The 22,207-nt window shown below is 38.6% G+C and overlaps 1 protein-coding gene across 4 annotated transcripts in view; it reads right to left on the bottom strand.

Annotated features, from left to right (window-relative positions):
- Window positions 1–22,207, bottom strand: part of LOC132142028 (histone deacetylase 5-like) — a 106,979-nt gene that overhangs the window by 4,160 nt on the left and 80,612 nt on the right. For 3 of the 4 annotated variants that reach the window (XM_059551678.1, XM_059551685.1, XM_059551669.1), the window contains 22 exons: window positions 21,087–21,370; window positions 20,866–21,010; window positions 20,127–20,232; window positions 19,772–19,905; window positions 17,627–17,758; window positions 16,856–16,968; window positions 14,717–14,836; window positions 13,759–13,999; window positions 11,799–12,004; window positions 11,440–11,724; window positions 5,879–6,044; window positions 5,603–5,736; window positions 4,787–4,907; window positions 4,237–4,286; window positions 2,445–2,552; window positions 2,271–2,326; window positions 2,039–2,126; window positions 1,735–1,854; window positions 1,542–1,639; window positions 1,152–1,270; window positions 692–825; window positions 223–307 (listed from right to left, as the gene is read on the bottom strand). In XM_059551678.1, coding sequence (XP_059407661.1) covers window positions 223–307; window positions 692–825; window positions 1,152–1,270; window positions 1,542–1,639; window positions 1,735–1,854; window positions 2,039–2,126; window positions 2,271–2,326; window positions 2,445–2,552; window positions 4,237–4,286; window positions 4,787–4,907; window positions 5,603–5,736; window positions 5,879–6,044; window positions 11,440–11,724; window positions 11,799–12,004; window positions 13,759–13,999; window positions 14,717–14,836; window positions 16,856–16,968; window positions 17,627–17,758; window positions 19,772–19,905; window positions 20,127–20,232; window positions 20,866–21,010; window positions 21,087–21,370 — 3,045 coding nt within the window. The remainder of the gene's footprint in view (window positions 1–222; window positions 308–691; window positions 826–1,151; window positions 1,271–1,541; window positions 1,640–1,734; window positions 1,855–2,038; window positions 2,127–2,270; window positions 2,327–2,444; window positions 2,553–4,236; window positions 4,287–4,786; window positions 4,908–5,602; window positions 5,737–5,878; window positions 6,045–11,439; window positions 11,725–11,798; window positions 12,005–13,758; window positions 14,000–14,716; window positions 14,837–16,855; window positions 16,969–17,626; window positions 17,759–19,771; window positions 19,906–20,126; window positions 20,233–20,865; window positions 21,011–21,086; window positions 21,371–22,207) is intronic. The other variant, XM_059551674.1, reaches the window with a different exon arrangement.

Genomic DNA, 22,207 nt, shown 5'->3' with positions numbered 1-22,207 from the left:
TTCTACATCCCTAATCCTCTACCCCATGCCTAAATTTAACATCTACCTTACTATTAATAAGCAGCAAAAAAACTAAACAAAAAAAAGTCAGTCTATTGCTCTTTTGTTAGTTTTGATTGCTTCTATTGTCCTCATTAGTAAGTCGCTTTGGATAAAAGCGTCTGCACTAAATGTAAATGTAAACAATATAATCTCAGCCAAGTTTTCTTCTGTTTCACTTACTCTGAATCTCAATGACCCTCTCTAAAGATGATGTGGCTTTTGGACATGGTTTCTGCTGAAGCACTGTCAGTGGTAGAGGATCCAACTGCAACACACAAAAACCAGACAAATAAAATAAATCAACTCATTTATGTTTATTTTGTAAACAGGAACATTATTAAAAACTCATGCTCTGCTAATATTGACCTTGGTGTTTTTATGTTAGGGTTCCAAAGACCTTAATAATGTATGTGTAAAAATTATTTAGAAAATTGGATTAACCTATTTACCCTTTGAATTGTTCAGATATGGTCCTCTGATCTAATTGAAACCAATGTGGCACATATTATTTAAGTATTAACCTTTTGTTTTATCACTGAGACCCCAAAACAGAACATGAGGGGTTAAAACGGAATCGCTGTTGAGTTATGCAGCTCAAATATAATAAGATCATGTACTGTTCAGATGTGTTTGAATGAATGATGGGCACCTCGTCTCCGAGCAATGCAGCCACGCAGGACTCTGATGCGTCACAGATGGCGGTGAGGTCGTGACCTCCTTCCAGCGCCAAAACCACACGGCCACCAGCCAACTTCATCAACTGCTTAGTGAGATGGCCAAAACCTACGCAGAGAGCGAGGAGCATGCTGGGTAATTCATGCTTTATAAACAAACTCTAAAGCCTTCAGCAAACCTTAACGCCCAATTTGAACAGAAATGTAGGTTAACAGTGAAAAAGCCTTCCATACTATTGGTCTAATGTACTACCAGTGTGACACCAATATTCACTGCTCCCCCAAAGCAATGGCCCAGAACAACCGAGGTTGTCCAAGTTCAAATAAATAGATTTTTTTTGTGTATAATGCAACGCATCTATGCAATCAAGGGGCACAAACAGCATTTGTGCCATCTGACCTTTGATACTGGAAACATAACAACAGCAAACTCACATTTGGCGGTGACATTATATCCACCCAGGGGGGACTGGTGGCCCTCCACAGCGTCAAAACCTGCTGACACTAGCACCACATCCGGGGAGAACTCGTTGGCTATGGGCATCACCACCGTTCTGCAAGCACACGGACAGCAAGACTCTGATTTACAAACAATCTGCACAGACTGCCATGAGAAAACAGCTTTATACAAGTGTAATCCAGAAACTAATTTAATACATTTTTAAAGAGCAATCGCTTTGATGTCCTGCCTCAAAAAAGCATATTTTTAATACTGAAAGTGGGGCTATATTTTGTATAAAGTTTCTTCCATTTTCTCTATTTCTCTCTGACAGACAGGAAGTGCAGATCTATTTCTCTCTGACAGACAGGAAGTGCAGATCTCACCTGAAGGCAGTTAGATACTCCACATCACCCATAGGTGGCTCCACTCCACCTGTCCAGGCAATGTTGACATTAAAGCCCTCTCCTGGACCTACACCCACCTACAGAGGAAAGACGGTCAGTTACAAACAAAAGACCATTCTGGTCATGTGACTACAGGAAGCAACTATTCCCACAGTGACTAAAATGTTGTTACCTCCTCGGGAGCTCCGCTGCCTGGGAAAAAGTTGCCATCGTCATAACGGTGCAGGGAAATGTACAACACATTGGGGTCATTATAGAAGGCCTGCTGGGTCCCATTTCCATGGTGAATATCCTAAGAAAAGAGCGGTTTTGTAACACCGAGTCGAGTCTGGTTTTGTACTCTGCTGTTCTATTAACGATCAAATTCATTTTAGACAAGATTTGACTTTTCTAAAATCAGCTATACTGAAAGAGTACAATAATACTGCTTGTCACTTGTGGACTGTAACATCAAAAGCCCCTCCCTAAAATCTCACCCAGTCTATGATCAGGATCTTGCCCACCCCGAGTTTCTGCTGCAGGAGTTTGGCAGTGATGGCCACTGAGTTGAAGAAACAGAAACCCCTGCCAAGACACACACAGAGCAGTGGACGTTATTCATGTGAACACACATACATGATTTATCCATCTAGATACACATACTCAAATTTCAATGATGCACTGAAAATATTGTTTTTTTTAATAAACTATTTTACACAGACTACTTACATGGCGGTTGATTCCTCCGCGTGATGACCAGGAGGACGGACCACTGCAAACCCGTTCTATCCATAAAACAGGAGATGAGGACCACGTAAGAGATGTGATATAATATAAGCACTGAATATTCATGCCAGAACATCAATTAAACATGAAGCTGTGGTAAGAGAAATAACTCTGAACCTTCAGTTCTCCAGCAGCCACTTTGAATGCCAGCTCAATGACGCAGCCCACCGCCATCCGGACGGCTCCTGACGAGTGCATCTCGTTCCACACTGTGTCACTGTCCACCTGAAGGCCATTAATTCATGTGAAATACTGCCACAAATGGGTGAACTCAGAACTGATCCTATTTACTTCTTTAAAGTGCCCCTATTATGCCGTTTCATGCAGTGTGTAATGTAGCTGTATGTGAATGTAAATGATCAGCAAAGTTGTAAAGCTGAAAGTGCACGATAAATAAAGTCATTATCTCCCAAAATAAAGAAATGACTCTGTACAGCCTCAACGAGCTGTTATCAGTTCCGTGACAGCTACATGACACGGGGTAATACATTTGCATAATGCGCGCCTGGTTCTACATTGGCCGGCCACAAACAACTTGACTTCATTCACAAACACGTCATTCTACTGACGACTGCTTCTCTAATCTGCGGGATTCACAAAACTCTTGCGGTTGAAAGATGGATCAGTATCCTGTTTATTTGGACCAGCTGCTCCACTGAATCACAACCTGCAAGTATGATAAATAATAGATGTTTATATTTTCTATAGAGCGTTCAAAATACAGAACTATTAAAATAGGCATATCGTTTCCGACACACGCTGTACGCCGTAGACCGATCAGAGCAGAGCAGGTTCACAGAAAGAAGGGGTTTAGAGAGAATGAATCTTTGAACTGCTTTGAATGAATCGTTTGAGAATAGCTGGAAAATAAGGTGATATTAAATGCATATTTTGAGAAAACAAAAGTGTTTTTTTGACCCTGGATGCATGTAATCCTATTGTGGGAGACTCTTATTGTCTCTATTGTCTCTTATTGACTCTATTGTGGGATAACATAATAGGGGTACTTTAATATAAATGCAGGACAATTCATCAGTGCAAAACCCCAAGTAGTAATAATAATAATAATAATAAATTTGTTTATATAAATAATATATTATAAAATGTAATCGTTTTTATTATTGAAAAGTTTAAAAAAAATGTAATAGTACACTTTAATAATAATGATTATTATTTAGATGTTTTATTTTATCATAGTATCTGTATATTTTTTTATAATATATAATGTATATATTCCAATCTAATCTAACAATAATGCAATTTAAAAAATGATTTAATAATAATAACAACAATAATAATATATTTATAAAATTATAAAATACTTATTATAATTTAAAGCTCGTTTTAGGTTAACATTATGCTTTAATAATAATGATTTTTATTTAGATGTTTAATTTTATGATAATATATAATGTATATATTCCCAACTAATCTAACAATAATAAATACTAATTTATTTAAACTAAGATCAAACATTTAATTAGAATTATTATTTTATTAAAATGTTTAATGTATACTTTCATAACAACAACAACAATGATAATAATTTTGATGTTTTATTATAATAATAATCTAAATATTTATAATAATCTATAATCTAATGTAATAATAAAAATGTTACATTATTCAAGATACTACTAATACTACTAATAATAACCAAGTACCAAATGTAAGTAAGGTTGCACAAGAAATAAAAATAAAACAAAACAATATTAACTAATAATATCATGGCCTACTTTCCACAACCCAAACAATTCCTAACTGACAAATTCCTGCCTGCATTATTTGCCAGAATATTCTGTTTTGTTGGTAAATACCTCTATTATGTACAGTTACATACATTGTGAATGCCATTTCATTCTTTATGAAAGAAGTGTGATGACTAAATGGATGAACAGACAAAGCTTACCCCAATGCCTCCACATGGTAGGACGGCGTACATTTTCTGACTTATTGGACCTAGAAAATCAAAAAAGGCAAATCAGAAGCTGATCTGAAGGAGTGTTATGTTTAGGCCCACATCTGTTGTTCACACCTTATCTGTTAGGCTAATGGCATAATTGGCTATGCTAATTCAGGCTGGAGGATGCTCATTGGATGACGCTGAGGCAACCATCATCTGTCTCGCTGTTCTACAAAGAGCACTCAAGGTCGAAACAGCCTGCACTACTTCACATACAAGTGGAGGAGGTGGAGTGATGGCAACTCTGTCCGCAGCTGAACCTTCTCACCCTCACACACACACACACACACACACACTTCACTGGTGACTCAGAAGCGGGGGTGGGCAAATGTCTAGAACCTAAAAAAAGCCTAGGCGTCTGTCAAAAGAGATTTGCTTAAGCAAGCCATCAGAAGCAAGCAAGGGAAGCTTTTTGTGGATAGTGTACTAGGAGGAGAATCCTGTTTTAGTGTCCTAAAATCAAGACGCATCACAACAGAGAGCTTCTAAAACACACCTAAAAGTTTCTTGCTGTCCAGCTTCTGTCGGTTCAGTGGACTGGTACCGTAGAGCAGCGTGTGGTACTCTGAATGCACAGTTTGGATTTCATCTAGTGTAGCCTTCCTTCCCCTGATCCTCTGCACACAAACAAACACAGAAGCACGTTGAGGTAACGTCTATGACTCACCAAAACATTAATGAGTTTACATGATTCTTCTATGATATATTTATATATTTTTGTGTGTGTGCGCGTGCGTTTAATTAAAGATTTTTAAAATCACTCTGGTTCAGAGTCATTATAAATTATGTTTCAGATCTAATGATATTTTCATGTTTAATTATATTATAAAACATGCTGCTCAAAAATATTAAACAATAGCGTACACTACCATTCAAAAGTTTGGGATCAGAGATTTTTTTTTACGTTTTTAAATAAGTTTCTTATGCTCAGCAAGGCTGCATTTATGTAAACAGTAATATTGTGAAGCACTATTAGAACTTCAAATAAATAACTCCTATTTTAATTTATGTATATTATTATAATATATTATTCCGGTGACGCAAAGCCGAATTTTCAGCAACATTACTCGCATGATACTTCAGAAATCATTCTAATATGCTGATTTGGTGCTCAAGAAACTTTTCTTATCATTATCAGTGTTGAAAACACTTGGAAACCTTTTTGTTTTTCAGAAATTTGAAAAAAAAAAAAAAATCATTATATTTGAAATAGAAAACTTTTGTAACATCATAACTGTCACTTTTGATGCACCCTTGCTGGAAAACAAAAAGTATTTGTTTGGCTGACCCTTCCAGCAGGTGGCGCACTCACCTCACAGCGACCAAGCAACCCTGTTTCCTGTAGCCTGGACCAAACACTCTGAATGCGACCGGCGTGTTCGGGATGGATGTTGGTGTTCCCACATATGCACTGGTGCTTTAGCATGAAGGTGTCGTACACCAGTCCTGCAGTGAGAGTGAGGAGATTATTACAAATAAAAGTCTAGCGAGTACAACTATGAAACATGAACTGAGATTAATCTACTATGCATATTGCCTTTTAGATCAATTCTCAACTATGTGACTGATAGACCGCAGAGCAGTGTACCTGTCGTGAAGAGATGCTTAATGGGAACCTCGTTCAGGGGCGCTCCTTTAAGACTAGAAGTGACGGGGGACGACTGTGCCCTTCCCAGGGGTCTGTGGGGCATTCCCGTGATGGACAGAGAGGCCTGGAACACATTCAGTTGCTGCACATGCTGCTGGTCCAAATACTGCAGAAAGAGCACACAAACATCATGAATTCAGTGGCGCTCATTACAATTCAGTTTAGTTCAGTACACTTTGAATCGGTTCTGTTCAGTACGGTTTAATTCGGTTTAAATTAGTTTTGTTATGTACAATTTAAATCAGTTCATTTCAGTGCAGATTCATTCAAGTTTTTAAGTTCTATTCAGATAGGTTCCTGTGAGATTTTCCTATGGGGTTTTATAATGTTTTTTTTTTAATTTACGAGTAAAATAAAGCCTGTGGTAAACATAACTTGACGATATGTTTCCGTTTTGTTCTACAGTGTAAACTGCACACACTCACAGCCCAAACGTTCTTATCTAGTAACTTATAAAAAAAAACATGTCTTCAAAAATGAACATAACTGCTTTAAACTGACGAGATGCGCATTATTTATCGGCCGATGTTTATCGTGCACCTCTAAAATAGATTAAATAAAATTAGAATTTTATTTTATTCGATTTTTCACATAAGATACATATAAAAAAAACTAACTTACAAAACAATATTGCCTTTGTAATTAGCTGAAGTAACGTTAAGTTGAAGTAATTAAAACTACTAAAATGAAATAAAATAAAATTTGAATTTAATTATATTAGATCTTCATATAGTTAAAAAAGTTAACTTACAAAACAGTTAGTTGCCATTGCAATTAACTGAAATAAGTTTAAGTGGAAGTAATTGAAACTACAAAACGAAAAACTTAAAATTGTTAAAATAGTTAAAATAGTAATATATAAAAACAAATTAAAAACAAATAAAATTGCTAAAATGAAAATGAACACCTAAACATGAAAAAAAAGCTAATTCAAAATACAAATAAACAGTGTAATTGTATATAAATAAAGAGTAAGTAAAGATCATAGCAGACTAAACATCAGTCCAAGCACACGGTCTGGACCGTCTCACTAAAGGAAGTCAGCAAACAATTGCCAAAAATCTACTCAAAAATCTCTAGCAGTAAACAGCCTCAGAGTCTGCTCTATATCAGATGAGCAGAATGAACGTGTGTGTGTGTGTGAGCACTGAGACAGCCGCTGATGCAGGACAACGTGCGATGGAAGCACATGCGAGATGATGGGATTCATACTAGTTGTTGTTTTCCTTCACGAGACCTTGAGATTGAAGGTATGCCAGCACACAAAAATTTTCACAATTCCCTTTTTCGTGCCAACTCCCTCTTTATTCGAGACGCTAAAGCCATGCAGCATCTGTCTCACTCACTATGGCAGGTGACGTGGGCTCAATTTGTATTCAAGACACTCAGGCAGACAAGCAGAGGCACTCACACGCACACACACACACACACACACAAGGACGTAGGTGGGAGTGTTTTAATGAGAAGGAAAGGCCAGCTAGGGTCTGTGACTGACCAAAGTGACAAGGAGTGTTTCGTGTATCGCTGCCTCAATGGTGACTGCATGTCACCACACAACAGACACACACAAACACACACACACTGCGGTGTGGCACGTCACCCTGGTGGGCTGTGATTGGGTGTGAAGTGCAGGGCAGTGAAGGCGGGCGGGGTCTGGAGGAGGAGATGAATCACCAAGGAGAGATGAGTCAGAGACGGTCCATTCACGGGGGAGTATATGTGTAGATGTGTGTGTGTGTGTGTGTGTGTGTGTGAGTCTGCCGCTGCGCGAGGAGGATGCAGTCTGAATTCTAATGCTGTGCTCTTTTGAATTTTTTTCTCAATGATTGCAGGCAGAGTGAACGCGAGCGAGGAGGAGGGTGTAGCTCTTTTTTCAATAACTCTCTCTCCTGCTCATTCACTTTCACTCATTCATTTGTTTTTCCTTCCTCCCTCTCACAACACAAGTGCATGTTTGTGGGGTCTGTGTTAAGATCAAATTGAGCTCTTTTCAAGGATCAAATCTGCCTGGATGTCATGCAAATGTATGTGCTGGAATACATAACAGCATGAATCGCCGCAGTGGCGCTATCGTTACACACACACACACACATATAACAAAATGAGGAATAAGAATTGATAGATCAAAATAATGCACATTTCTCAATCGATTAATTACATATCACAAAATTACATGCACACGAGGCACAACAAATCCTTATGAATAATGAATATTTTCAGTATAGTGAAAATAAGTACTTTGTAAAATACTAAGGCATCGCTTTAATGGTAAAAACCATGGTAATACCATGGTACTCTTAAGATACAGAGTTATTATTAACTTAAACGAAAACATTTTGTTGATTGAAATAAAACTGAAATACTGCAAATAGATGAAAATTAAACATTAAAAAAGAATACAAATGACAAGCATATTACAACATTACTAATAATTAAACAAACCTTCAAAGGAAGACTGAAAAGATAAAATGTAATATATATGTATTAAATATATATATAAAACTATTTTATATATAATAAATGTAATATAAAAATGAATTCAAAATATTAATAAAAACCATAATAGCATATAAATAATATTAAAACATAAATAATATATAAAAATATAATACTGATACTATGGTATTTAAACAGCAAAAAAATAAAAAAAGAATGCCATGGCATTACTATGATAGTTATGTAAAAACAACAACAACAACAAAAAAGAATAACCATTGTGCCAAATCCAAAATCCAATGTAAAACAATATAACCTTTTTTACAAGATAAGAATAAACCTACTCAGTAAAAAAAAAAAAAAAAAGCGCTATAGTACAGTGCTTGTATCGGATGGTAAAACCATGGTACTTTTTTGCAAGATAAGAATAAATCTGCTCAAGTCCAGCTCTTTGGCAAATATTGATTTTACACTTCCTGAACAAAATGTGAGTGGCGCTTGCCACTATTGGTACCATGAAGCTCAGAAGAGTTTTTAGAGCTTTGCTACGTGGCTGCTCACTGGCTCAAGTCACAAAAGCTTACCTCTGCTTCCCATATGCTAGAGATTCATATTAGAGTTTAATCATTTGAGATAAATCCCTAACTATGTATGAGCAATAGTAAAACCTCAAGGCTAAACGCCTAAGCAAGAAGCACTTACTAGACAAACTTTAGCTCTCGGAGGAACCCCCACCATCGTTCCCAATGTCAATTTCACTGCGTCTTCCTATCTAGCAATTATTTATCTGTCTCTCTTCTCCTCTTCTCACCCGCTCCCCTCCTGCCTCCAGTAGTGAGTCACTGGTGGGACGAAGAGAAGAGAGCAATCTTCCTCTTTAATCCCTCCTTTTCAGGGGGCGAAAAAGCTGCAACCGCTCTGGTTGAGAGGGATACCCTCGATCTCCAGTCACCAAGCCCCCGCATGTGCGTCCCAACACTCATCAGGAACTTGCCTACGCACTTCAGCTCTCGAAAAGTGCAGTGACAGAGTCATCGGAAAGACATTAGATGCATCTTAAAAGTCAAACGACAACACAAAATCCACACAGTGGCTTCAATAAATACAAAATAATTCATTTAAGATCCATCTTGTTTCATAACAAATGACGTTAAGCTGTGTTACGTGCACAGGTTCTGCACAGTGACTCATGCAGTGACTACGCTGCTTTTCCATAACTGAAATTCGCTCAACACTTAAGATGAAGAATGTTTCTGAATGTGTTGATAGTAGGGCTGGGACAACGCGTCGAGGTCATCGATGACGTCGACGCAAAACATACGTCGACGCAAAATATGCGCATCGATTCGTCGACCTGTTTTTATTTCTCTAAAAAACGTTTACCTTATGTGCGCTGAATATACGCGATGGCCGGATCAACATTCTGTCCAATGTTATATAACCAATCCAGGGGTTTTTCTGTATTGATCTTTTTTTTGGCGGCTGTCAAAGCCTTATTTGATCGGTGAGTGATGTAGAATAGAATGACTGCTGCGCCTGACAGGGCGCGTACGAGAGAGAGCCCCGGCTCTTAACACGAGCGCTTCTTGCTCTCTCCCTCGTGCATATTAATCAAAATCATTAAACACGATAGAAAAACACCAAAGTTTCACGCGCACTCGTGCACTCACAGTCTTCAAACTACACGAGCGCTGTCTTGCTCTCTCTCTCTCTCTCTCCCTCCCTCCCTCCCTCGTGCATATTAACCAAAATCATTAGACACGATAGAAAAAGGGAACGCCAAAGTTTCACGTGGAGCATTCGGAGATTTTTTTTTTCTCCATGACAGGCTGCTGGCTCCCACTGTTAATTATTATTATTATTATTATTTTGGAAAAGCACTCTGTATTAGCTTAAAGCCCTCAAGTTTACATTGGTTACTGTATTCTTTCAGTTGCTCTAAACAAGTATTTTGGGTGACCTTTTTTATTCAATGCTAGACATCAAGTTGTTGTTATTTTCATCTGAAAGAACTTCTTTTTTCAGTAAGCTAGGCCCTATGTGTTCAGTAAGCTTGTTTCAGTAAGCTATGTGTTTTCAAGGCTTCAAGGTTTTATTGAATGCTATCTCTATACAAGTGCAAAGTAATGCATTCTTAGTCAGTCTTTTATTTTGTAATTTTAAGAGCAATAAACATATATTGCAATGTTAAGGAATTCATGTTTTTTTCATTCAGATATGTAAATCAACATGTATAAATTGTTAGTAGTCAATTAATGGGGAGATAATCGAAATCGAATCGGTCTGGAAAAATTAATCGTTAGATTAATCGATGCATCGAAAAAATAATCGCTAGATTAATCGTTTAAAAAATAATCGTTTATCCCAGCCCTATTTGATAGCTTTGCATGTTATGCAAAATAGAACAGGGATGGGAAAAAGATGATAAAGGAGAAAGGGGTAAATATAGAAAGCTGTCTTGACATGGTAAACAAATAGTAAACAAAAGGTAACTGCAATTTTAGAAGGTCAGTCATCCTTAGAAGTCAGAGAAACTAAAAACACTATGCAAAATGCATGTTGGCACCTCTGTGAATTACTTTAGAGGTGAAGTGTGTCATTTCTTTCTATCTGAAATAGCAGTGGTGCAACGTTGGTGTGGGGCTAGCAGTTTGTTAGACAAATGGCAGGCGGAGGCAAGTTCAGGAAACCTGGCTAAAAATAGTCATTATTATTTGTTGCAATTGACCATCTGCAAAGAGTTTGATTGACGCCATCTTGCCCAACTAACAAATCAGTCAGGAGAGTAGATTAACTTTGGTGGACTTAAACTTGAAAAATGTTGTGCATTGATGTTTATCCACGGTTGTAATAAAATATGTTCTGATGTTCATTCATGTTTATTTCGTGTTTTAAGTAAATATGAAAAGGCGATTGGTTCACCTGGCGCTTGAACTGAGGGAATACAGTAATCTGTCAAGACACATTAAAGAGCCTAAACACGGTATTTATTGTTGAAATTTTTTTCAGGTTTCTGCAAAAGGGTCAATTCTGTTTTTTTTTATATACTTTCAGAAATTTCTCACCTGGCCATAGGGGGTGCCATCTTCATCACATTCCCTCAGTTCAATGGCTTCGTCTTCATCATCTTCTTCCTCCAAGTCACTTTCTGTGCTTTCTCCCTTCAACGGAACCAGACGTTCTGAAGGGGGTGTGGTCTCGCCAGAGCTCTCTTTCTGTAACCCCTCCCTTACGGGATCAAGGCCCTCCCCCTGCTCGTCTTGCATCTCTGCGGTTTCTGTAAGCTCCTCCTCCGTCTCCTCGGGGTGCGTGGGAGGCTGCCTTGGAAGCTCCACCCCTTTGGAGAGGATCTGAAAGGAGGTGGAGCTTATTAGCATTTTGTTGCTTAATAGCTCGAACAGCATCAAATATCTGATCCATATACCTTATTTAGCTGGTAGTGTTTCTGTTTCTCGAGGAAGTGCTGGTGCTGCTGTTGCATTACGAGGTGCTGCAGGGCCTGTGGTGTTTGAGGCAGGGGCGCTGATTGGGTACGACTCAGCGGCCGGTGCCTAGGCAACTTATTCACTGTACGCATGTTGTTGGACATCCGCTCACCCGTTACCAGCGGAGATTGCCCATACATGGGAACTGCGGGATAAAGATCAAGATGAAAAGTGTAAGCTGTTACACTTACACATCAAACTGTTTTTAACATTGCTTTTCTTGTCAACTTGGTATCGTGGTACCGTTACTTTTGACATTCATTGTTAGCACACTGCAGACATGAACTGTAAGACCTAAAAGGACAATTACTTTAATGTAGACTGTCTAGCCATACACGTTTAATTTTGCACGTAGTTTTTTCCCACTGTAAAAATTAGCATAAAATGTCTTAGTTTTCAACTTATGGTGGAGCAACAGTTTGAAGAGAACCTTGCAGACCAAATCAGTTAAACTGTCCAAATGTGTATAGCTAAATAGCTAGTAACCTGAATAATGCATCTGGCTTAAATCGAGCCATGAGTACTAAGAAATATTATGGTCAGGGCAAAACAAGAATGCATTTGTATCTGCATTAGGGGTGGGTGATAGGACCAAAATCTTATATCACTATTTAAGTAATTTTGTTTCACGATGATATATATCACAACATGGTTATTATTGCTTTAAATAAGGTCTTTAGGATATAAAACATTTTTATACCATAGAAATCTCATTATTTCTGTCACCCATGTCAATATCACAAAAAAAAAAAACAACATGCATAAAAAAAACAAACCTCAAGCTCACTGAACACAAGGAAACAGCTAGCAATTAAATACGAATAAGAAACTAATAACAAGAAATAATAATAAAAAAATAAAAAACTACAGTAGAACAAATAAATACGACATGCTACATACATTGTATAAACTAATCAAATGTATAAAAGCAATGCATATTCTTCACTGTGTAAATTAAATATACATTTCTTCTTATTAAAGTCACAAAAGGGATTTAGACTAGAGCCGTGAGAGATTTTCTCTTTTTTGTTCTTTAATTTAACATGATTGATGCATTATTAGACTGCTGTCACTTTTAAGAGCTGCCTGTATAGAATATACTGTTACACGTTACACATTTTCTTTGTCAGATGTTTGGTTTCACTTAAAGCCTACTGTAAATTACTGTGTTTACACAGGCATTTTAACACATAAGTGTTTTTAACCGTTCAAGGCCTATAAAGAGCCAAAAACATGCTCTATGAGCACCGTCTTCACGTATGTGCCTCTCTGACAGCACTCACAAACAGTCTCTCAGACAGTGCACACATATAGTAAAATTTGTTTCAACTGCTTAAAGTCACTTGTTTTTATACAGCAATGCTTAAAATTGCATATAAACAATACATTTTTATGACCATGTAGCACAGCTATGTCCCATGAATGTGTAAATGCGATAGAGACGATATTTGCAAATCTTGACCGATTTATATATTTCTACCGCTTAATGATGTATACCAGTATATCTCCCACCCCTGATCTGCATACTTGTGTAAAGTATGTTTCTTGCCTTAAGGCACTGACAAATGTACATTTACATACAACACATTCACATTTATAGCTTTTTGCAGTGCATTGAGGGTAACCTGAATGTATAGTATGAATTTATGTCATTCTGTCACCGATGGAGTTTTGGTTCCTTGCCACTGTCACCTATGCCTTGCTTATTTGGGGACACTTAATTTCCAGCGATATCTTCGACTTGATTGAACAGATACTATTTAAACTGAACTGAGCTGGATGATGCCTTTTTGCATTATTGACATACTATTTTCCTATTTAATTGCTGTTCAGTTGCTTTGTCACAATCTGTATTGTTAAAAGGGCTCTATGAATAAAGGTGACTTGACTTATGTGTACCTGCGAGAATTGCGCTCTGTTGACGAGCCTGCTCCAGCAGTAGGACGTGCTGGAGCAGCGAGGAATGGCTACTGTGGCTATTAGAAGCGGATGGGGGCTCGGGGTCAAGGGGTGCCCCGGTGGGAAGGCACGTCGGCAGGGACGATGTGCTGATGAACTTCCCTGTCAGTGCCCCACCTTGACGCAAACTCTGGATTGTCTGCCGCTCTGCCTCCTGCTGGCCACTGAGTTTCTGAGGAGCCTAGAGTGGAGGAGAAGAGAACGAGAATTTACTCTGCAGACTTGGGAACAGTAAGCTGCTTAAAGCTAAAAGCCTAAAAGACTGTTTTCTCACTGGATTTGATTGCTTGGTCCAAACCAGAACCAGTATGATTCCATTCCCTTCTAATGCCCCGCTGCTCTGCTTTCACATTGTACTTTGGGGTCACCACTGTGAGAGCTTGTTTTATACCAGAGGTGTCCAATCCAGCTCCATGAGGGCCAATATCCTGCAGAGTGTAGCTCCAACATGTCCCAACACACCTGCCTGGAAATTTCAAATAACCCTGAAGACCTTGATTAGCTGGTTCAGGTGTGTATTTTGTAATTAGGATTAAAGGTAAACTCTGCAGGACAGTGGCCTTTTCAGAGGACTCTACTCCCATGCTTAATTCTATAATTGTGACCAAGAGTGTGCAAAGAGGCATCTTTAAAAGTTACAATTTAGGACAAATAGCATTCAAACCAACTGTAGTGTAGTTCACATGAACTGTACCCCGAGAATAGACTAGGGTTTAGATCAGTGGTGTGCATCTTCTGAAATACACTTTCACATCAATCAAACTCTTGAGTCCAGATCAAAAGCTCTAGGGTAAAAGCTTCCTAATGATCTGGCAAGCCCACCAGGGTTCAGCCTACACCACTTGCTAACTCTGAATCACCATCATGAAGCCAGTAGGCTTTAGCTGAGGACACTCACCGTGATGTGCGCGTTGGCAGGCAGTCCAAGAGAGATGTTGGGCAGAGATGGAGAGGTGTAGAGGCTAAGGGGACTCGGTGTCCCATCTCCAGTCAAAGACTGATGCAGAGAACGCAACTGCTGTCGAAACAGAAAGGGAGAGAAAGACGTGAGTACCACAGGACAAACAGCAGCCCTATATTTCAAGATGTACACTTCAAACAGCACAAAGAGTCCGTTTTATCTCAGGAAGGCATCCCAGACGAGGAGTTTCGGCTTGACTTGATCACTTGAAAGCATTCTTCCTTGGAAATCCTTACTAAGTTGTGACGAGCAAAGCAGCATGTGGGAATGGATTGTCTGTATTTGGGACTGGATGAGCGCCACTTGAAGACGACAACAGTTCCAGTTGCCACGTTAAAGAAATGAGCTAAGCAGTCATAAGGATAATTAAAATGTTTTCTTTTTCTTCTTATTTCTAAAAACTGAAAAAATGTCCCAAAAGAAAGCGATGTGAGAAACACGGAGGTGTTTGTTAATACTGGTAATCCCATCATCTGACCCTATACTTGGAGCGCAGCCATTTTCAAAGCCAAAGAACAAAAACTAATGGATCTACTTTACAAGGCAACGTTTATTCATCCCAGAAGACCCAATTTAAGCCTTCCATTATAAGTTGTTCATACAATGTACGTCATTCTCACTCTGACTCAAATGTAACACTACGAAAAGACGAGGAAGAAAAAGACAAAGCGGACATTCCGTGGCAGAGCGCCCTGCCTGCAGCAGAGATGATGTCAGCATTCTATTCTCCTTCAAATGTATCCATCACTTCTCTCGAAGCTGTACTGCTAGGCTACAGAGGCTCTGGAATAGCGATCTAAGACTATTTTTGGAGAGTGGTATGCAGCCTTTGCATGCCGGACAGAGCTAATGAAGTGATTCTTAAGTCATCTCCACTGGGGCCCATTTGAAGGGAATTTTTTTTTTCTCTGGTTGATGAGACAAACTCCAGCACACTTCATCCTCATCACATCCACTGGCAGTAACCTAACGTGTTAAAAAATACTATACAAAGGGATGCTAAAATCAAATGTTTTCTACCCTTTTAAGAAAACAGAGCAGATAGTCAAGACTCAACACATTATGCACCACTAGCAAAACTGTTTCAGAAAAAAAGTGAATTTCATCAAACTTCTTCAGCAAGCATTCAAAATTCCCCAAAATTTAAACATGGACTGCGAGGCATAACCAAAAGCATACATCACACTACGAGTAATTGCATATATGATAAAAATACATATCACAACATTCATTGACTTAAATAATGAAAAGCATTAGTTATTACAATAAACATAGTTTAATCGAAAATCATAAAATACATGTAAACACTGTAAATGGCATTATTTGTTTGTTTATATTCTATTTTATGGTCCAACTCTCTCCATTAACAAACCATTAACTTTTAATTTGCTATGACCGCTAATTTGCTTCTTATTAATATACAGTAAGGTAGCTAAATAGGTATTAGGTAGGATTAGGGATGTAGAATATGGTCATAGAGAATATGTGCTCTATAAGTACTAACAAACAGCCAATGTGTTAATAATAGGCATGCTAATAAGCAAGTTACAACTAGATAATAGTAAGAATTTGTCCTTAAACTGAAGTGCTGTTTGTTTTGCATTTAATATGCCGGTCATCCAAAATGAAACACAATCTGACTCATTCAAATTCAACGTTCATACAGCTTCAAGCCCTTTGTTGCATGAGCACATACAATTGCATTCTCTCTGGCTCTCAAGGTTAAGGTGATCCTCAAAGCTAGCTGCTTAGCATGCAGGGTTGACCCCAGGCAGATTCCTGCTGTCCATCCAGAGCAAATTTGGCCATTCTTGAGCCTACAGATATAACTCACTGCAATGCTGACTCTCAGAACATGTGTGTGTGTGTGTGTGTGGGGTTTTTTTTTTCAGGATTTGCATACCAGTGTTATCCCAGGCCATCACAAGGCTCTGCACGATAGATTGTTTCCATAGAAACAGTGTCATTATCTAGGTGAAGCCAATTTATTGTATTTTTTCATCCCTAACCTATTGAGAAGCGAGGGGAGTGTAAGAGCAGAAGAGAGCTAAACGTGTAGGGGGTTAAGTCTCTCACCTCAGCGTGGATGTTTGGGACGGACCCGCTGGAGCCATTCTCGGCAATGGCACAGTTAGAGCTGTTCGGAGAACTGGGACCCGAGCCAGGAGCACTGCTGCACATAGAGGACACTGAAACACACACACACACACACACACACACACACACAGATTTTAACAATCTCATTTTAGCTGCATCGTTAGAAAATATAGCTGATGATTTCACAATATTCTGTGATTGATTAAACCATTTTTTATGTACCAGCAGGATGTTAAACTGTTCCCTTCCTCCAAACAGCAGTTATTTTAACAGCACAGGAATCACACAATACCTATGTGTTTATTACTTCTGTTCGCAAATCTTCACACATCTGATGGCAGTTTTTTTATTTGAACACAACTCAGGTGCTGATATATGAAGGTTTAGATCTCCCATATAAACCATGTTTTGTGACGCTTAATGCACAACTAATGTTTATTTTATTGAATTTATAGAATGTATATTATTTTTTAATAAATAATAAATAAAAATAAATAAATAAATAAAAATTAGGAAACAAAGGTAAATAAGTTCAAATTTACACCGTAATGCCAAATGTAGAGAATTGTGGAGAAATATTGCATTGCAAATATTTTCCGTATAATATTTTAAAGATATTTATAGTCCCCCATCACAAAATAAGAACACACACACACACACACACACACACACACACACAACCTGTTTAAATACCTGTTTTAACACTCATGAGGTTATGCAAACAGTTCTGAATTCGCACACATGGTTTACCTGAGATCTCAATCGCCCTTTTCTTGAAGGTGCTGATCACAGTACCATCTTTACGTCTAAGAAGTGGGCTGCTCCTCCTTTCAGCCACCTTCTGTTTTAATCGCGAACGTACCTTCAGATTGGGCTCAGAGGCTGAACAGAAGGGAGAAAGAAAAATATTCAATCACTTAGAAAAGTAACAGCAAACCCAGCATGATTTGAGATATCATTTAAGGGGAGTGAGTTGCAAAGCAAGGTTCATTATATAGGGGCTTGTTCAAAAACCCTCCACCCTAAGTATAAACAATTACAATAGTCATAATTCACTTAATAAGCACCACTAATGAGGGTTTGTATCTGTCGCTCTTGTGCATCAGGACCATGGACAGCAACCGCCTGTCCATGCCCATATCTCTTTCTCTCATTCACTATAGATAAAAGTTATATTTACAGCGTGCCGATTTTATCTCTTGTTGATTCCGGAGAAGCCGAGCCAAATTAAACTAATTGAAGTAAAAAGGGATTTGAAAGAAAAAAAAAAAGAAATTGGGGCAATTATCCAAACAGGCCGTGTGTAAAGCGGCTTGACCGAGCCCTGTGTGTTTTTCTGGGCCCCTTTGTGCGTCACAGCCTCACTGGGCATATAGAGCCGAAAGGACTTTAGCCTCTAATGCTATCAGTGACTTTAGTATGGATTTAATTCGATTTAAAATAAAAGTGTGAGACGAGTGGGAGGGGAAGGGATGGAAAGACACACACTAACTGAGGGCACATTATGTAAGGAGATTGCTGGTGTGTAGCCATAACAGTGGTAATAAAGAGTAAGCGCTTGGCCCACGGTAACAGACCCGTCTGCGATTACTTTATAAGTGCGCTGAAGTCCAAGCTAGAGGGCATGTATGTGTGTGTGTGTGTGTGTGTGTGTGTGTGTGAGTCTTCCCATCCTCCGGATGGTATATGTGTGTCAGTTTTATTATAGAGAGCTTTATAAAACAGCGTGGGTGTGACAGTTTAAAAGATAGCAGTGTGTAAAAGGCAGATAGCAGATGTGTGTGTGGGGTGAGGAACAAACTCACTGAATCTGTGTGGGAGTTTTGAAGTATGGCTGGCGGCTGTAAGAGTGTACAGCAGATGACCAGCAGTACTTTGAAAAAACCCTCACAAATATAGTCGAAAACATGTCAGATATGATGTGAGACGACGTTTGAGGTGGCTATCGGTATTTGAATCTCTCATAAACAGGCTAAACTGTGTTTCTGCTTTAAATCTGATAATGACAGCAGTTTGTGTGAGGGGTAGATTGCAAGGTAGGCAATGATAAATATCATTTTGTTGTATGAAAACGATTTTCTCGCTAATATTAATATGCGGTGTTACCTAGAACCAAAATATAAAACAACACACACACACATACACACATGTAAACAAAAAATTACTACAATTTTAACTAAGATTACAATAAAAACAAAGAACTGATTTGATTATTAACAAAAACTATAATAGTATCTCAAGGGTATTAAAGTAACAGTGCTCTGAGGTGTGTTTGTGTGTAGGTCCGCTGTTCTGATGACTCATTATGACTCACACCTGCAGACTCCTCGCTTCATCCCCACACACACACACACACACATACATACATACACACACGCATCTTCTGTGAGACCTCTGCAGTGCTAAACAGCTCAAACTTCACACAAAACCGCTGGTGACTCCAGAACAGCATCATTCATGTACAGAACGAAAATAATCATCTAAAATATACACGCAAACACTGATGCATTGGCTTAATCAATCCACAGATGTTTATAATGCAGCATCAATGTCAATAGCTATTATATGAATTCATTAAGATAACAAAAATAACTACATTTGCATTTTCTCCCAGGAAAAACAAGCGCTTGCAAAACAGTAAAAGGATAGCGATTACTGGTAAATTAATCATAGAAACTTGTCAGTTAATAGAAAAAAAGTTCAAAAGAGCATTTGTTTGAAATACAAATTTTGCGTAACATTATAATTATCTTTAATGTCCCCTTTGATAAATGTAATGCATCCATGCTGAGTAAAAGTATTCATTTCATTACAAAAAAAATCCTACTGAAATCCAGTGTAACATTTACACAGTTAAGCAACAGTTTATTTTATATAAACAAGAAGCCTACTCACCGGTCTTACGGAGAGGGAAGTCATCCTTGCCTTCATAGGACCCTAACAATGAGGGGAGTTTGTAGGAGGGCGGCGTGCCAGGTGTGTTGCTCTGTGGAGGGGAGCTCTGCTCCAGGGATGCGTGGTGAGCCCCCCTAAAAAAAAAAAAAAAAAAACACAGTCCATTACAAAGACCCATCCATCACAATTCAAATGAGACCCATACACTTTCACCATAATGTGATCAGTTTGATCATGCTATAAATGAATTCATTTTACATCACGCTGCAGGGAAGTGCACATTGAACCTGTCTTTAATATATTAACTAAGTTTACAAGCCCAGAAGAAGGCTGAGCGATATGGACTTTCTCTCACCAGCACTTCTGGGGGAAGGAATGGTTGAGTCCACCGGGACCGGGTTCCTTTTTGCTCAACAGGAACTCCTGCAGCTTCAGTTTGACCTCAGTACTGGCGATAGCACCTGAGAACAGAGTCAAAGGACATCATAAATACAAATATGCATCCGTGTCTTTATCTGTGTGTATTTTAAGATTTCAAAATGTGATCTATTCCTTTTGATATCAAAGCTGAATTGTGATCAAAAATAAGAGTAAAAACAGTAATATTTTGAAATAGTATAACAAGTTTTCTATTTGAAATTACATTTTAAAATGCATTTTACTCCTTTGAAGTAAAATAATAGCTGCCTATGTGTGCACTTATGAGGTTACTATAGGATACTATGTAGGCAGCTTACTAGGTTTTGAAAATGATCTAATATGTTAATTTTGTGGTGCAATAATGCCTAGTTCTGCACTGTGTCATTTTTAAGTGTAAACAGCCAAAGACAAAAAATAGTAGAGCAATTTGTTCCTACTGTGCCTAAAGTACTTCAAGGGATTCATGACAGTGTGTAATTATAGCAGCAAACAACAATAAACATTAACTATGTACTGCTCAGCAAGGTGATTATTCATTGAACCAAAAGGTGAACAGTGTATTCAGCATCAGAATAAACAACAGGAAATGATGAGCGGCGACTGTGCCGTGAAACGAGTTCACTGTAGATCTGTTGTAGTGCATATAATGGATGGATTAATGGAGCAATACGTACTCTCTTTGCCCTTCTCTTTGTTCCGCAGCATGATGAGCTGTTGCTCCAGTCTCTGCTTCTCCATCTCTTCATGACGTTGCTGTTCCAACTTCCTCTTCTGCTCCAGCTCCTGCTGACGCTTTGCGGCAAGGATCTCCTGCTGTTGCTGTTCAGAAAAAGTTCAGAAGTCAAGCATCAAAGTTCAAGGAGATGATGTGTACAGAGGACAAAAAGGGCACTACCTTCAGATGTTCCTGTAGCTGCACTTCATGTTGGCGGGTCAAAACCTCGTGCTGCTTCTGGAACTCGGCGAACAGCAGCTGTTTCTGCAGCTCTTGTTGTTGTTTGAGCAAGAGCAGCTCGTGCTGTAGCTGTTTTTCCCTCAGCGCCGGGTCCACCGTGCTTAGCGCACTCAGACGCGGGTCCGTACGCAGGTCCACCGGCCCGCCGCTGCCTCCACCCTGATCTCCTCCACCTCCCACCGGACTCTGCATCCCAGAGGGGAGCAAGGTCTTCACATCCACTGCTGGAGAATAAATCAAAACTGGCTAGGTCAGTAAACTTAAATTAAAATGTTATATGGACTAGTGTCTGTGAATATTAAGTCACAAAAATGCCCTTCAAATATGAATCCTTCATGTTATGCGTGTCTCTGTGTGAATGAATGGCGCAGACGTGCGGTTTTGTTTACTACACACATACTGCAGCGCACTTGTGATGCTTGCAGTGTTTTCAGGCTCAACATATCTGTACATGAATACAAAAACAATTTCCAGAGCTGCTCTGAGAGTCACTTCAGGAGAATTTTACCATTTAATCAAATGATTATAAATCTTTTGCAAAACTGTGAATGCCTTTACTATTTTAAATAAATGCTGTTCTTTTGAACTCTAGTCATCAAAGGAATCCTAAAATGGCCTAAATGTATCACAGTTTTCACAAAAAATAATGAGCAGCATAACTTTTTTTTTTAACACTGATAATACGGAGATACAGTATGTTTCTTGAGCAGCAAATCAGCATGTTAGAAAGATTTCTGAAGGATCATGTGACAGTGAATACCGGAGCAAACCCCAAACATTTGCTAATGTGTGTATGTATATATACCTGTTGCATTTTTATTTTGTAGGGGGTCACCTCTGCATGGTTTTCAAACACATTTCCTCAACCTCTCTGTTAGTACTACTTAAAATAGCATGTTGACACATAAACTTACAATCAGTTTAGAGCATACAGTTACATAAGGAAAGGCCATGGGTGCATTTGCAATTGAGACAGTACTATATAGTTCACGTACGATGCATCTGTAAATGTTGGGCTGACATTTGTCTTTGTCTGCCCATGTTACCGTAACCAAGTGTGT

Source organism: Carassius carassius, chromosome 1 (assembly GCF_963082965.1).
Source record: "Carassius carassius chromosome 1, fCarCar2.1, whole genome shotgun sequence".
Lineage (NCBI taxonomy): Eukaryota > Metazoa > Chordata > Actinopteri > Cypriniformes > Cyprinidae > Carassius > Carassius carassius.
Note: the sequence above shows the minus strand (reverse complement) of the source record. Positions and strands in the feature narration are given on the sequence as shown.